Source organism: Lactuca virosa, chromosome 2, assembly GCF_052849685.1.
Source record: "Lactuca virosa cultivar CGN04683 chromosome 2, Lactuca_virosa_CGN04683_v6, whole genome shotgun sequence".
Taxonomy (NCBI): domain Eukaryota; kingdom Viridiplantae; phylum Streptophyta; class Magnoliopsida; order Asterales; family Asteraceae; genus Lactuca; species Lactuca virosa.
This window is the reverse complement of record NC_136427.1, coordinates 154260447-154277224: the sequence shown is the minus strand read 5'-3', so window position 1 is coordinate 154277224 and position 16778 is coordinate 154260447. Positions and strand designations below refer to the sequence as shown.

The following is a 16778-nucleotide window of genomic DNA, read 5'->3' as shown; positions in this document are numbered from 1 at the left end:
TATCCCAATTATTTTGCCACATTGACTAATTCTCTTCTCTTCCAGGTTTTCCTTCCGTTTTCTCTTCCCGCCCTATTTTTTAGGTTTGTGTTCTTTGATTTGTGTTTTTTTTGGCTTTTGATGTGTCCTTGATTCATCTATACTCTGTCGTCGAACGCTCGGTTTTCAATTTGTAGTTGTTTATGCTTCAGATTTTCTTATTTTCCTTTTCCTTCTGAAATTTGGGTGGGTTTTTCATAACTCATGAGCGGTAAGCGTAAGAGAAGTTCTGATTTCGATGTTGGGTCATCCTCGTCGGTAGGGAAGCCTCGCAAACGCCGACAGTGTCCTCGATTGGCTGGGTTTGTACCGCCTGACATGCCTTCGCCCTTGCCTTTTTATGACGACCTGGGAGATTGCAGTTTCCTTTTTGAATTTTGTGGTGCCGTCTTCTGGTACTCTGAGAGAGTGTTATCTAAATCACAAAAGAACTATCCATGTTATAGTCGTTGTTGCAGGTCAGGAACTGTTATATTGCCCTATCCTTTTACACCTCCCGTTGTGTTATCTACTCTGTATGATGCTCCCTCTTTTAGACAAAACATTAGGGCTTATAACAGCATGTTTGCTATGACATCTTTTGGAGCAGAGATAGATGAAGATATTAATAAAGGTACCGGTCCTTATGTATTCAAACTTTCAGGTCAGGTGTCACATTGGGTGGGTTCTTTTTCGCCAGAAGATAGTAAAGGTCCAAGGTTTTTGCAGTTATATATGGTTGACACAGACCACGAACTCTCTAATAGACTATCTGCTTTTCGAGATCCAACAAAACAACCTTTAGACCCAAAAGTTGTTCAAGTACTCATGGATATACTCACGGTTCATTATGAATACGTTCGGACTTTTAAGACAGCCAAAGAAATTGCTGCTGAAAGAGATTTAGATGAATACTCGGTTTGTCTTTTCAATGACGTTCCTGACCGACGATATGGTCCTCCTGCACCCGGGACCTTAGGATGTATTGTTCTTGGTGATGACTCTTTTGGTAATAAGTACGATATAATTATACATTCAAAGTCCGGTCGGCCACAGCGTGTTAGTAAGCTTCACCCAAGTTACATGCCACTACAATACCCACTACTCTTTCCTTATGGTGAGGACGGGTGGTCTCCGCGTTTAAAGCTACTAAATGAAACGGGTTCAAATGCTAGAAATCTCACTGTAAATATGTACTATAGCTATCAAATACATGCACGAAATGGTGTTCAGTCTCTTATACTAAATTCATCCATATTATTTCAGCAATATTTGGTTGATGCTTACATAAGTATAGAGCAAGGCAGGCTTGACTTCTATCAAAATAATCAAGATAAACTTAGATCAGCCTACATAAGCGGGATTTATGACGCACTTTCTAATGGTGATACCGAAAGTCGTTCTGTTGGGAAACGGGTTCTTTTACCACCATCTTTTCTTGGAGGACCACGGTATATGTATAGTCATTATCAAGATGCGCTCTGCATTTGTAGAGAACATGGAAATCCACAATACTTTATCACTTTTACGTGCAATGTAAACTAGCCAGAAATTAGACGATACATGGTGTTTCACAATCAGGCTGATGTACATAGCAGAGCTGATATCATTTCCCGTGTTTTCCGTATGAAAGTGAAAGCTTTTATTACATTCTTAAAAGAAGATAAAACTTTTGGAGAGGTTGCAGCTTGTAAGTGTTTCTATTTATTAAACCTTTCAATTTTTTTCCTTTTTTTGGGTGTAATGCGTTATTGGGTGGCTAACAGTTTTTTTTTCAGACCTATACACAATCGAATTTCAGAAGCGGGGTTTGCCGCATTGTCATACGCTTTTATGGGTAACCGAGTCGTATAAAATATGTGACCCTTCCGCTGTCGATGCATTCATCACTGCTGAAATTCCAGACCCGATGAGTGAACCATTATTGTATCAAACTATTACATCATGTATGATACATGGTCCATGTAGTTTATTGAATCTTAATGCTCCCTGCATGAATGGGGACAAGTGTAAAAAGCACTATCCGAAAGCATTTCATGATTTCACGGTCTTTGACAAGAAAGGTTATGCACATTACAAGAAAAGTGCCATGTCATCTCATACACTACAGAACAAGATTCAAATAGATAGTAGATATATCGTTCCTTACAACAGACGCTTATGTAGTCGTTTCAACGCACATATTAACGTTGAATATTGCGGTTAGAATATGATGATTAAATACTTATTCAAGTATGTTTCTAAAGGAATGGAACGGGTCAAGTTTTTCGTTCGGAAGAATGTATGTGAAGGTGAGGGCAGCACGTCTTCACGAGATGTTATTGTCGATGAAATCCGATCTGACGTTGACGGTCGCTATGTTTGTCCTCATGAAGCTGCTTGGCGTATCCTCGATTTTCCAATTCATGAACGAGATCCACCTGTTATAATACTACCTGTCCACTTACCGAATATGCAGACAATATATTTCAACGAGAGCACTCACATTCGTGATGTTGTACGACATCCAGCATTTGGTCAAAGTTTACTTTTGGGATGGTTTGACAATAACAGGTGGGACATATTAGGATCATATCTTACTTATACTACCTATCCTACGAAATTTTGGTGGGGCAAAGAGGCAAAAGGGTGGAAACGAAGGCAACGGTCAACCTCTGCCGCCATAGGCAGACTCATATTTGTACATCCATCTACTGGGGAGCTCTTTTATTTGCGGATGTTACTTTGTTATCAGAAAGGTTGCAAATGTTACGAGGATGTTCGTACTGTTTCTAATAAGTTATATCCTGACTTTCGGAGTGCTTGTGATGCATTAGGCCTCATAGGGGAAGATAAGGAATGGATGACTGCATTTATACAGGCATCTGAGTGGGAAACTTCATCTCAGTTGCGATCCCTATTCTGCCAGTTGCTTCTATTTTGCGAGGTCAGCAACCCTATGTCTTTGTGGGAATTTGGTTGGCGTAAAATGAGTGACGACCTGCTGTATAATATAAATAAAGACAATTTTGCATCAGAATTCAACATAAGTGATGTTCAGTTACAACAACTGGTTTTATTCGAGTTGGAAGGGATACTTATATCATCCACACCGTAAAAGTCGGTTACTGATTTTCATTTTCCTAAACCCACAGAGGAAACTGTCGCATTATTAAAAAATCGCCTTTTTTTGGAAGAAACAAGTTATGACAGAGCTTCCTTAAAAAAACAGCACGAGTATATGCTTTCACAACTGAATGCTGACCAACTTCACATTTATAATACAGTTGTGTTGTCAGAACAAGATGGAAATCAGATTTTGTTGTTTGTCTATGGACATGGGGGAACCAGAAAAACGTTTCTTTGGACTACATTACTCGCATACTTCCGTTCTATTGGAAAGATTGCGCTTGTTGTCGCTGCTTCAGGTATAGCATCATTGTTGTTACCATCAGGAAGAACTGCTCACTCTAGGTTCAACATACCAATTGATTTTTCGCAAAAGGCTGCATGTAACATTACAAAAAAACGTTACTTGCAGATTTATTAAAACGAACATCAATTGTTATATGGGACGAGGCTCCGATGAGTGACAAGCGGTGTTTTGAATGTCTGGACCGTTCGTTAAGAGATATTCTTGAATGTGACACAAAAGTTTTCGGTGGGATATCCGTTTTGTTAGGGGGTGATTTTCGCCAAACATTACCCGTGTCTCCGAAAAGCACAATATGACAAATTATTGCCCTCACTTTACCAAACTCATACCTATGGCCATGTTTTACGATTTATAAATTAACTCATAACATGCGGTTGATGAACTCCGGTAGCTGTTGCACTTCAGATTTATCAGTATTAGATTTCGTATCATGGTTACTCAGTGTTGGAGATGGTACTATAGGGGAATCAGATCCGATTGATAAAAAAAACACAAAATGGATTGACATTCCTCCATCTCTTCTCATACCAGCAGGCCCAAACGCATTGCAAAGTCTCATCAACTTTGTATATGGTGACGGGGTCCTCATGGACCCATCTGCATCTGTCTTATCAGCTAGAGCGATTGTGTGCCCAAAAAACAAGACAATCCACAAAATAAACGAAGTAATCCTGAAAATTAGTCCAGGAGAGATCAGGACTTATAGAAGTGTTGATACGATACAATCTAATGGATGCCAATCCTCAGAGTTTGATGCTTTCTACCCAACAGAATACCTGAATGAGCTAAGTTTTCCAAGTATACCTCCACACAAACTGCTACTGAAAATTGGTACCCCCATCATGTTAATAAGGAACATTAACCAAAGGGAAGGTCTATGTAACGGTACACGGTTAATGGTTTCACAGTTATTACCAAACATAATAGAAGGAACCATAATTACTGGAACATGTACTGGAAAGCGAGTTTACTTACCCCGCATTAAGTTCATACACAAAAGTGCTGATATACCCTTCACTTTCATTAGAAAACAATTTCCAGTGAAAGTTTGTTATGCCATGACAATTAACAAAAGTCAAGGTCAATCACTAAAAAAAATTAGAGTGTTTCTGCCAGAACCGGTATTCACACACAGTCAACTATATGTTGCTTTGTCTCGTGCCACATCCCCAGACTTAATTAAAGTTGTAATACAGTCTGATACTGACAACAAGCAACATAACCAAAAATGTTGTTTTTAAAGATTTCTTATGCAGAGTTAATAATAATGAGGTCAAATACATAACCATTTTTTACAAACCAAAACCAAATTATATAACATGTTGTATACCTTTCAATGTTAGAATAATTAGCCAACTATAAATATATTACACATGATCAAAAAATGTAACATTTATCTATTTTTTTGTTCCTATGCTAGAAACATGTCTGAAATCTTTAAAACAATCTCAGAATTGGGATATGGATCTCCAGGAACACCCCTGCAAGTGCGCATCTTGCGCACGTGGACGCCACAAATCCGTTCTCATGAAACTTGGTTCCTGGCAGTTGACAAATACGTAACTTTTCAATCATTTTTACACAAATTGATCAGTTACCTTCATATTATAACTCCTAATTCCTACTTTTTTTAATGACAGGGTAATGCCATCCAGATTCTCGGCAGAGGAAAGGATCAAGGATTTGTACAGTCTGCTCTCATTCCTTCAAAATGTTACATAATTGTCGCTTATGCATGTGGAGAAGCAGATATCTTTCAAAAATGGATGGACAATCCTATATACATTGCTGTTGGGATGGCCTCTTCCATCACATCTTTCCCAAACACATTGACCATTCCCACAAGTTGGTTTAACTTCATATCAAAAAATCAAATACCAGATTATGTTGACCAATGTCCAGGTATAACTTTAAACACTTTTTGCACAGATAATACAAACAATTGTTCCTTTTATATAGCAATTACAGACCTTAAATCTAAACTGTATAACTTCAATTTCACTATGTAGATTTCTTAGGAGTTTTTGTCAGATTGGTAAACTGTACCAAAAGAAACAAGGAACCTTACCTTCTTCTCATCCTAGAAAACGATTTGTAAGTGTTCTATCTTTTTAAATGTACCTTTAAGTTGATTAATACATTTAAGATATCTAAACAACAGTGGTCAAGAAATTGCCATAAGTCTATGGAAAGACTGCACTGATGTGCCCGCAAAATTTAACCGAAGCGCCATTGAAAATGCACCTGTTCCTACTGTACTTGCTGTAACAAATGTCAAAATTGCAACCGTTGCTGGTACGTTTCATTAAATACTGCACGAAGCAGATTTGTTTTTGAAATAATTATAAACTTTTCATCCATAGGTTTATTGAGGCTAGGAACAAGTAACGCAACTCACATATACATGAATCCAGATATCAGAGAGACAACTGCACTTCTCGACAGGTATTACTATAAAACTGACATATTACCATGAAATATATTTTCTTACCAATGAGGAACAAAAATCACAGGTACAAAGCAAATGCAGCCTCAATAACTTCTATTGGACCACCGACACCACTATTGGAGATAAATAAAAAAAACCATTTGGAGCTTTCGGTATACTACCAATTCATTAATACTTTATCTAATTTTCTTTTACCAATCTTATAAACCATATTACATCCTCACTATTTACTACATAATCTAATATTAATATCTTTTTACAGGACCAGACCTTCACTGCACAAGCATCTATAATCGATTATACATTTACAAACACTTGGTATCAGATCATTTGTCCCGATTGTAAAAAACCAACTCTCAGGCAAGGAAAAAACTGGTTTTGCCCATCAGATGGAATACTCAGCTCGCCAATTTCTCCGTGAGTGACTATTTTCTTCAACTAACAATAAGACAACAGTACTACCTACAAGCACAACAGACTAATAAAAAAGTTTCCGAATACCCGCATTATGCAAGCTTACCTGGATTGATATATGTATATAATGATATTGCTAATATACACAGGTACAAGCTGGTAGCAACAATTAATGATCAGACCGACTCAATGACTGTCACGTTATCTGACAATGCTGCTAAAAAATTATTCGGTACAACATCAGATATGCTCATAGCAGAAGACGACCCCGACCACAGGAAAAACTTGCCCCCCATAATAAACGATACCAAAGGTGTGATGAAAAAGATGACACTGCGTATGACAAAAACCTTAAACAATAGCAACATCCGCTTTATATTAACCGAGATCGAAGACAACACGGCCGAACAATCGCCAACAATAACAACCCCACGTCCGCATACTCCAACCACTTTCGACATAACCAACAAACCAACTACATCATCTTCCCAACAACAGCCTGTGAAAGTTAGAAAGACCTTCACGTTTGAAGAAGCAGGTTATATCCATCATACACTATACAAACATATGAAAACAACAGCTATTTTAAAACAAATTTCCTTATCTTGCACACTTAACTACAGGTACAGAGGTACCGACTGCAGAAGCAAAACGTCAGCGCCATCCAGAATAAGAATACTGTGTCTGTATCTCACTGCAATACTATCAGCTTTTGCCCAACTTTGTGGTTGTAGTCTATTAAGAACTACTTCAACTTTTGCACCACTACACTATCAGTTTTTTTCTACTTTGTGGTTGTAGTCTATCAATAACTACCCTAACTTTTGTGTCTGTAATGTTTACCTATACAGTCACAACTCTTGTAAATAGCTACTATTCCTTTCTAAAAACAATGTCAATATCTACAAGTCGAAAAAAATTACCTGTTATGAATGCTACAATGTGGAAACCAAGACCAACACTAAAAAGTAATTGCATAGCAACTTCTTATAGAGTTATATTTAATAAATAATAAATAAGGTTACACACATTTTAGAATACAATTAAATATATAAGCTTAAAGACTTTACAATCTTACTCGAAAATAATCACCTGTTATGAACGCTACAATGTGGAAACCAAGACCAACACTAAAAACTAATTGCATATCAACTTCTTATAGAGTTATATTTAATAAATAATAAATAAGGTTACACACATTTTAGAATACAATTAAAAATATAAGCTTAAAGACTTTACAATCTTACTATACAGCCAATAAAAAATATGTAAAACTTACCCACCAAAAATATAAGACCCAACCATATATATATATATATATATATATATATATATATATATATATATATATATATATATATATAAAAGACAATCGCTTAATAGAAAATAATAGCAATACGCTTAACTTAACTTCATAAAAAAAATAATAATAACAATACACTTAACTTAACTTCATGTTACAAATATAAGACGTGCCCAAGACGCGACTGGGCATTTTCTAGTTTCCATCACAGACAATCTATAAAATATACAAAATAAATCTATCTAGGGTTCAATTTTTTTGGCTTTGTAGATTAGTTCGAGTACCCACTATTTTTGATCATTGTGTTTGACTTTAGCTGGGTTACGTGTAAGAAAATAATTGGATACTAAATCATCATGCCTCCATTGACTTTGGGATAGATGACCATGTAACCCGGATGCGGATCTCTCATGTGCCGAGTTCTCCTATCCAACCCCATTTCATAAAGAATTGAAATATGTTCTCCATACAAACTTCACGAGTTGTTCTATCCTTGCACATATTTTACTTGAGAGGGAAAATTATTTGCTTATAGATGAGCAAAACTAATAACATAACCATGTGATAAATAAATATAACAAATAACTTCCCGCTACCCATCATTACGGATGCCACAACATGATTTTGACATGTACATGGCAAGATTCTCAAAAAGATTGTTCAAAGATCATCATCTTGAAAATGATTTACAATTTATCATATTGATATTAGACCTTCACGTATACCCTTCACGAAGGGTTTAATGGTTGATGTGGCAACGACCACTAACCACGAATACCATCCCGGTGTTTAGTGGTGGATAGTGGTCGTGGTGAATTGTTGTCCAAACCACGGATGATCACCACCAATCAAATTCTTTCTCTCACTATCTGTCTCTAACTTTTTCTCTCTCTCTCTAGAATAAAAAAAATATTTTTTATTTAAAAATTAAAAAATAAGAGGTATATAGTGGTGGGTATCTCATAAGTTTAGTGGTTGGATGTGGTGATTAGGTGGTACCCACCACTATAGTGGTTAGGCTGGAAGTGGCACTCGCCACCAGCTCCCCTCCAGCTCGTTATAACTACTAAACCCACTCCCAACAACTGCTCGCTAAGAATTGTGTGCCATCCCACTAGCGAGATGAAAGAGAAGATAAAGAGACGAGAAATGGCTCTAATTGGCTGCTCCTTTTTTTTTCAAAATAAAATAACATAATATTTAGTTGCTACCACTCCGTACAAATTTACAACTTCATGCTATCATCATCTTATCCTATGTGGCTTAATTAAAAAAATCTTATGTGGAAGCACTCTACCACTTTTTATAGCCATAGTAGTGGGTATAACGGATGACTTTATGGATTTTTTTTATAGTCTGTGCCTATAACGGATGACTTTATGGATTTTTTTTATAGTCTGTGCCTATAACGGATGACTTTATGGATTTTTTTTTTATTTCCACCATAGATATATTATTATATTATTATATTATATTATAGTATTATATTGTCATACGCATCCACATGCTATATCATCACGTTAACTTCTCCATGCGCACTTGATGTTCTTCAAAATCAGTGCGCAAACGAATCATGATTCAATTTCTACCACTGATTCTTCTCCTGTTCATTGTTTCATACATTCTTGCGATTGTTTACTGGAACCGAAAATCTGGAAAAAGCGAAATCAATCTTCCACCAGGAAGCTTCGGATGGCCGTTCATCGGAGAATCTCTATCTCTGCTCCGAGCAGGTTGGGAAGGAACTCCGGAGAAATTCGTTCAGGAACGGATCGACAAACACGGTAGCCCTTTAGTCTTCAAGACGTCGTTGCTTGGCGACCGTATAGCAGTGCTCTGTGGTCCTGCCGGCAACAAATTTCTGTTCGGGAACGAGAACAAGCTGGTGGCGGCGTGGTGGCCGACGCCGGTGAGGAAGCTTTTCGGCAGGTGCTTGATTACAATCCGTGGCGATGAAGCAAAATGGATGAGGAAGATGCTGTTATCGTATCTAGGCCCTGATGCTTTCGCCACTCACTATGCTGCTACCATGGACATCGTCACCCGTCGCCATATCCAAGTTCACTGGCAAGGTAATTGAATTATACTGTTACACCTTAACTCTCACCACATCGAAGTTGCTCAATAATCGATGAAGTTAAATGAATGAATGTATCATCATCAATACGAAATTACACGATCAACGAATACAAAATCTGTTCAGATTGTGAATTTGTGCCCTAGTTTTCTCCACGCGTTTGAAATTTCGAAAACCACTCTGTGATTTTACCAATTTGTTGCCTTTCGATTCCTCAATTGAAGTCGCAGAAATGTTTTGCCCATGTGTTCATGTCTAATTGTGATTCAACTTTTCCGATGAAGGGAAGGAGGAGGTGAACGTATACAGAACTGTTAAGCTATACGCCTTTGAGCTCGCCTGCCGTTTATTTCTAAGCCTTGAAGATCCAAATCATATCGCAAAACTCGGTTCTCTGTTCAACGTGTTCTTAAAAGGCATCATCGAGCTACCAATCGACTTCCCAGGGACACGATTTTACAGCTCGAAGAAAGCAGCAGCAAAAATCAGGAAAGAACTAATGGCGATTATCAAAGAGAGAAGAAAGGATTTGAAAGAAGGAAAAGCGTCGTCTTCACAAGACCTCCTGTCACATTTGCTTACATCTTCGGATGAAAATGGCAGGTTTTTAACTGAGATGGAAATTGCAAACAACATCTTGTTGTTACTCTTTGCTGGGCATGATACTTCTACTGTATCAATCACGTTGGTTATGAAGAGTCTTGGTGAATACCCTGATGTTTATGAGAAGGTGTTGAAAGGTTAGTTGTGTTCTTTGATTATGATTAATTGATTATGTTGAGAATTGGAGATGAAAATGGGATTGTTTACAGAGCAATTGGAGGTTTCAAAGGGAAAAGTAGAAGGGGAAATGCTGAAATGGGAAGATATACAGAAGATGAGATACTCATGGAATGTTGTTTGTGAAGTGATGAGAATTAATCCGCCTGTTCTTGGATCATTTCGAGAGGCTCTCGTGGATTTCGAGTATGCAGGTTACACAATTCCGAAAGGATGGAAGGTATGAGATTTTTAAGTTTTAAGTAGCAATAAAAACTTAAAACTATTTTATATAAATCCTAACTATAATAAAAGGATTATTATTTTTGAGATACGTTAGAAAATCCCTATCTTTTTGTAGTTTTTAAATAATGATTGAGTTTAAATACCTATAGAGTAGGTAACGGTTTTAAAGTGGCCCCAAAAACCTCACCCTAGTCGAGCCTCGTCCTACTATTCATAGTATTAACACATAAAATTAATGAAATAACTAAAAGTTAGGGGTGTTTTCGGCAAATAACCATGCAATTTTGAATTTTTGAAAATGATCATGAGATCCACAGAGGGGTTCTATGAATCCCTTTAATCCTCTGAGAAACGACACACAGTATTGCAGAAATGACGTGACACTACTAAAAGACAAATTTTTTTTGGGGGTTCTAATGGTTCCGCAGAGGTGTCTCTGCGGATCTTGTGAACACCTCTGCGCACCGATTAATGTCTCTGAGAAATGAGTAAATACTTAAAAATCCCAAAAAAATTCTCTTAAAAATTTGTTCATACCCATTTCTCAGAGACGTTAAGCGATCCGCAGAAGTGTTTACAAGATCCGCAGAGACACCTCTACGGATCCTTAAAAACCCAAAAAAAAAATTGTCTTTTAGTGTTGTCACCTCATTTCCGCAGAGGTGTGTTAAGTTCTTCAGAGATGTTAAGTGATCCGCGGAGCCCCCTCTGCGGATCTGATGATCATTTTACGAAACTCAAAATTTCATGGTTATTTGCTGAAAACACCCCTAACTTTTGGTTATTTAATGAATTTTCTCTCACAATTAGAGTAAATTTTACCTTTTTGTTCACCAAGTATAGCTAATTTTTCACTTTTATTCCAAAATGTTTTTTTTTTTAGTTTTAGTTTTTATTTGATAATGTTTTCTTTTCAATGTTAAAATATGTATTATTTTGGGAAGACAAAAAAATAGATATACTTCGAGACCAAAAATAAATAATCATGTAACTTGAAATATGGACAAAAAAACCTTATAAAAACATTAAATAAAAACCAATATTGTGTGAAAACTAGAAAATAAAATTTTAAAACCAAAATCACTAAACAAAAAATTTAAATTACTATAAAAACTACAAAAAAAGTAAAAAAAAAAAAAAAAGATGTTGTAAACAAGCATAGTACTTTAATATTTAAATTACAAATTAAAAATAAACATATATCCAACCTAGGTGGGTTGATGTACCAAATTTTATATCCATATACAACGTAAGGTTGTGTTATGAACTGGATTCTAAGAACAGATTCAATAACACAAAATCAAACCAAATGGTTCTAACATTGATGGAAAACACTCTATAATACCCAAAAGATTACAAGAACTAAAGATTGGTTAGCTGATTCGAGATAGCCACTCTCCAAGAGGAAAATAATTCCAGATTTCACAGAAAAGATAGATACCTCACTCCTTGCCCACTAACCTCTTCTTATACTATCTGACATAACAAACTAAATAATATAAAATACCTAAACTGCCCCTAATGTCCCTTTATTTGTTGAATTTCCCATATTGCCCTTATCTATCATATATTGTAGAAGTTGATGCCTAACAGGTTGATAGCTCGATTCCTTTAAAGTGCCTCTTTTGGTGTCATATATGCAAATTTTTTTCCTCAAAATCCCTATAGAGGGATGAGTTTGTTGTGTAAAAGAGCTCGAACCTAGGGTGTTCGTTGAAATATTACGAGTATGCTTTCGTTTAGTTCGTTTGTCGTTAAAAAAACATAATATTTAATTTAAATATTCTTAAAGTCACAACTGTTTTTATAAAAACATTTAAAAATAATACTAAATAAATAAAGAAGTACTTGAATATTTATAAAAACATTTTTTTACAAGAATCATAAAAATTACAAAAAAATAAAATTTGGTCCTAGAAAATTCTCGTTGACGACCAATAAACCTAAACAATATTTTATTTGATCTGACCTGGATAGCCTGTGAATCAGTCAAATTTGTTTAAGTCAGCACCAGTTAAGCCTGTCCGGATAGATTAGTTAAGTCTACCCAGATAAACTAGTTAAGTCTATCTAAACGTATATTTTTATTATACATAATTTTGAATGATATAAAAACTTTTCTTATTGTATATTTGTATTCATGTTACATATTCAGCTATACTGGAGTGTTGTATCGACGCATAAAGACGAGACAAACTTTGAAAACGCGACACAGTTTGATCCATCGAGGTTTGAAGGTGCAGGCCCAATTCCATACACATTTGTCCCGTTCGGAGGGGGTCCAAGGATGTGTTTAGGGAAAGAATTTTCACGATTGGAAGTACTCGTGTTCCTTCACAACATCGTCACCAACTTTAAATGGGACTTGTTAATACCCGATGAGAAAATCGAATATGATCCCATGGCTACTCCTGTAAAGGGGCTTCCTGTGCGCCTTCATCCGCATCAAGTTTGAAGAATACAAACATGAATTAATGTATGTATGTTGTAAGTTTGTATTTTACACGTTATATATTATAGAATCATAGAAAATTATGATAATAGTTTTTTTACTAACAAAGATGGAAGTCCAAATCATAATTATAATGTAATATATAACTATATAAGAAATAAGATTCATACTTGTTTTGTGTAAATCACTTTTATACTTTTTTTAAAACGGTTTAAACATTCAAGTCTCTATTTTATTACATTGTCATCAAGATTTCAAACTTTTTGTTTTTAGAAATGAGTTATGTTGTTTATAGAGTTGAATCCAAGATTCAAATTTATATGTCCCTAACTTGACTAAAGATGGTAAAATAGATAAGTTGAAAAGGTTTAGTTATCGGGTGAGATTGTTAATAATATCATCTAATGCGAGTATAATTTAAAACTAAAAATCAAATGAAATTTAAAAAATAGTAGTTAGTGTCTTGCAATTTGTTCCGTGCTACTTTTCATATTTAGGAAACAATCTATAGTGGATATTGTGTTGGGCAAAAGTTGCGTTGGACAAATCGGTGTTACTTTTAGTAGAAGATATTTCATTGGAAATATTGTATGCTTACTTGTTTTGGCTATCATTATTACCAAGTTTTTAATTTCGGAATGTTCTTAAACTAGTTGTCAGACCCGTATATTATACGAGTTGACTAAAACAAAATGTTAATATAAACGATTAAATGAAAATTTTATTTGAATTTGAAATTTGAAATAACTGAAAATTATGAGAAAAAAACATGCAAAAAATAAATAAATTAAAATTATGTGTTTAGTTATCAGATTTGTGTACTAAACGAGTAAATTATAACAAAATGCTAAACACAAAGGTTTAAACTGTAAATTTATTTGAAATTGAAATTAAAATTTAGAATTTGAAAGTTTAAATTAATAGTCATTATGGTAGGTTTAATTTATGGAAACAAAATTAATGATATATTGGAAATGAAAAATAAAGTAAATGACAAGTGGAAATAAACTTATCTCAAAATTATGACAAAATGACATGTGGCCAATTGTATGAGAGAAGGACATGTGACAAAATCATTCTTATTTATTAAGGTAGATCTTTGTGTACATCTACAATATAATTATAAAGATTTGCTATAAGGGAGAAGGGAGTCATTCCCTCTCAACACATTGAATCCACTGCCACATCAGTTTTTCTGTTTCAGTTTTCTTCATCTTTCCCAACCCACAACATATGGAAACCATATCTTTTTCAACCCACTCAACTCATTCAATTAAAAAAAATACAAAACAATCAAGGTAAAATATCAATTAGCAATAAAGTTATCGTCGGTACCACTCCCTCTTCAGCGGGTTGTTTAATTGATTTTACTAACCCATTTCATCCTCTCTCTCATTTTCTCTTATACCATGTGTTTTAAAACTTATACCTTAGTTGTTTTGTATATTTTTTTTTAATTCAGTGGATTGAATGGGTTGAGAAAAATAGGATTTCCGTATGTTGTGGGTTGAGAAAGATGAAGAAAAAAAATAGACAAAAATTGATGTGACAGTGGGTTTAGTGGGTTGCATGACTCCTTCCTCCCTACGAGCTTGAAGTCATGTTTTAGTAATTCATTAGGATAAAATTTAGCCATTACGAGTGGTTCATCCACTTTAAATGCTTGAAAAGACTTACTTGGACACAAAAAAGCCATATAAGCAAGTAATTATATATTTTCTTCATAAAAAGATTGTTGAGCTCTTCAAGTCGCATATCTTTAACCAAATAAATACATCAATTTTGAAGTGATGCAAGCAGTTAATGGTGAGTCAGATATAACAACTTGCAAGTAGTTTTTTAATGACAACTATCCTACTCCTAATCTAATCCTAAACACCACCTATGTCTCCTAGTGAGACTTGAACCCATAACCTCTCATTTGAGAGGGTCATTCCTTCCTAAACATGTTTTATTGGTTTGATCCAAAACAAAATGTGATCTAGAGCATATAGAGGAATTTCGAGAGTCCAATATAGATAAATGAGACAATTGGACAAAGATAAAACAAGCTGAAAGGAACCCAAACTCAAACGACTATAAACTTTAATTTACCAACAATTTCCAGGCTATCTAATTTTGACAGAAATCTCCTAACAAGCCATAGATCCTAATTTTATTTTATCTTTGAAAATAAAGTATGTTCACGAACACACCTAATATTCATATAAATTCGCCTTTGGTGGCTTATCAACTTGGTACAACATGATTGATATGTTATTTCGTTGTAGCACCTTGGTGGGAAAGTCATAACGTTAAACAATCGTTGTTTCAACTACTGGATCCCTTTTTGGGTTTTAGCAAACCGGTTGTCGTAGTGTATATTCGATAGACATACTTGGGCTCACCAGGTGGCCCAATTTATATCTTGGTCCGACAGTTGGAGAATGTTGCTCAGAATTGTTGGATTGTCTATGTTAGGACTCCCTACATTATGTTAGGGATTAAACATTTCAAAAACAACTAAAGAATCAACACACATTGGAAAATTAACAGTTAAAATTGAATTAATCCCCCAACGTTGGATTCAGTTAGACAATAAATAATCAACCATAAACTCAAACATAGAACATTTAGGATTCATACCTTGATGTGTAGGGATCCTTTGATGTAGTAGACATTAATCGAGATTGGTTATTGGTATCCACATAAGCTTATATTGCTCATAGATATGATTGATAAAAGCAAAAATACCAAGTTGATCGTCATAACCATGAAAATCCACCCCTTTGGGATTGTGGCTTGGAGTTGTCATCTAGAGTTTGGGAGGTGGAAAGGAGGCTAATAGGGTTTATAATGATTCAATGACCAAAAACCTAAGTTGTGTTTCGTATATACTTGTATTAATGGGTGGCTTTATGGAAAAACTTTCAATTCATTAATCCATATAACCAATTACTCTTAATTAATCAATTTGCTATTAAATAACTCTATTATCTAATTAATAATTAATAAATAATAAATAGCAATTTAATTAATTATTTGTTCTAGTTGGTAAATAATAATTTATCACATATAAATATGGTCTTTATTTACATATCGTTTTTAATGTGTTTAATGTGTGACCTCATAGATTCACATACAGTTAGCACTACAGTAAACTATTTGTATCATGCACGTTGTATCCAGGATATTTCTACTTATACAAAGAAAAAAAATAAAAAATATAGACACTGCTAATCATCGAGCAACACATAAATGCCCCTAATTATATATGAATGTTTTTCGCCGATACAATTCATTAGATGTTTAATGTTAAATGTATTTTTGTCTTATGTCCCTTTATCATGAGATCATTGAACATGAGGCATTGAGAAAAGCATTATCATATGTATTTAATATTGGTTTCTCGACCTGAGAAGCCGAATAAGATTACAAATTTAATGGACTATCATGCCAATGTCATTTTGGTATGACCCTACATTTACATCTATTTGATTCTATTGATGGGATCGAAAGATATCAAACTCCTATAATTAGAGGAGCAAATCGTATATTAACTACATACTTCCATCACAAGTTTCGCATAACAACATATAGTAGCATTTATAGTTATCTTGTTCCGAACAACATTTAACTACATCAAGGCATGAAATTATGCTTACT

At 34.9% G+C, this 16778-nt stretch overlaps 2 protein-coding genes across 2 annotated transcripts; both read left to right on the top strand.

The window, feature by feature from the left end:
• The first annotated feature begins 600 nt into the window (after nucleotides 1-600).
• Nucleotides 601-3729, top strand: LOC145157900 (uncharacterized). Its single transcript, XM_079076876.1, has 6 exons — nucleotides 601-1203; nucleotides 1285-1469; nucleotides 1987-2219; nucleotides 2265-3111; nucleotides 3211-3425; nucleotides 3539-3729. The coding sequence occupies exons 1-6, from the start codon at nucleotides 601-603 to the stop codon at nucleotides 3727-3729; spliced, it is 2274 nt and encodes a 757-aa protein (XP_078933002.1).
• A 5393-nt stretch (nucleotides 3730-9122) lies between these two features.
• LOC145159638 (beta-amyrin 28-monooxygenase-like) lies at nucleotides 9123-13250 on the top strand. The gene is made up of 4 exons (XM_079078658.1): nucleotides 9123-9671; nucleotides 9961-10416; nucleotides 10489-10676; nucleotides 12837-13250. The coding sequence occupies exons 1-4, from the start codon at nucleotides 9173-9175 to the stop codon at nucleotides 13134-13136; spliced, it is 1443 nt and encodes a 480-aa protein (XP_078934784.1). The 5' UTR covers nucleotides 9123-9172; the 3' UTR covers nucleotides 13137-13250.
• Nucleotides 13251-16778: the final 3528 nt, after the last annotated feature.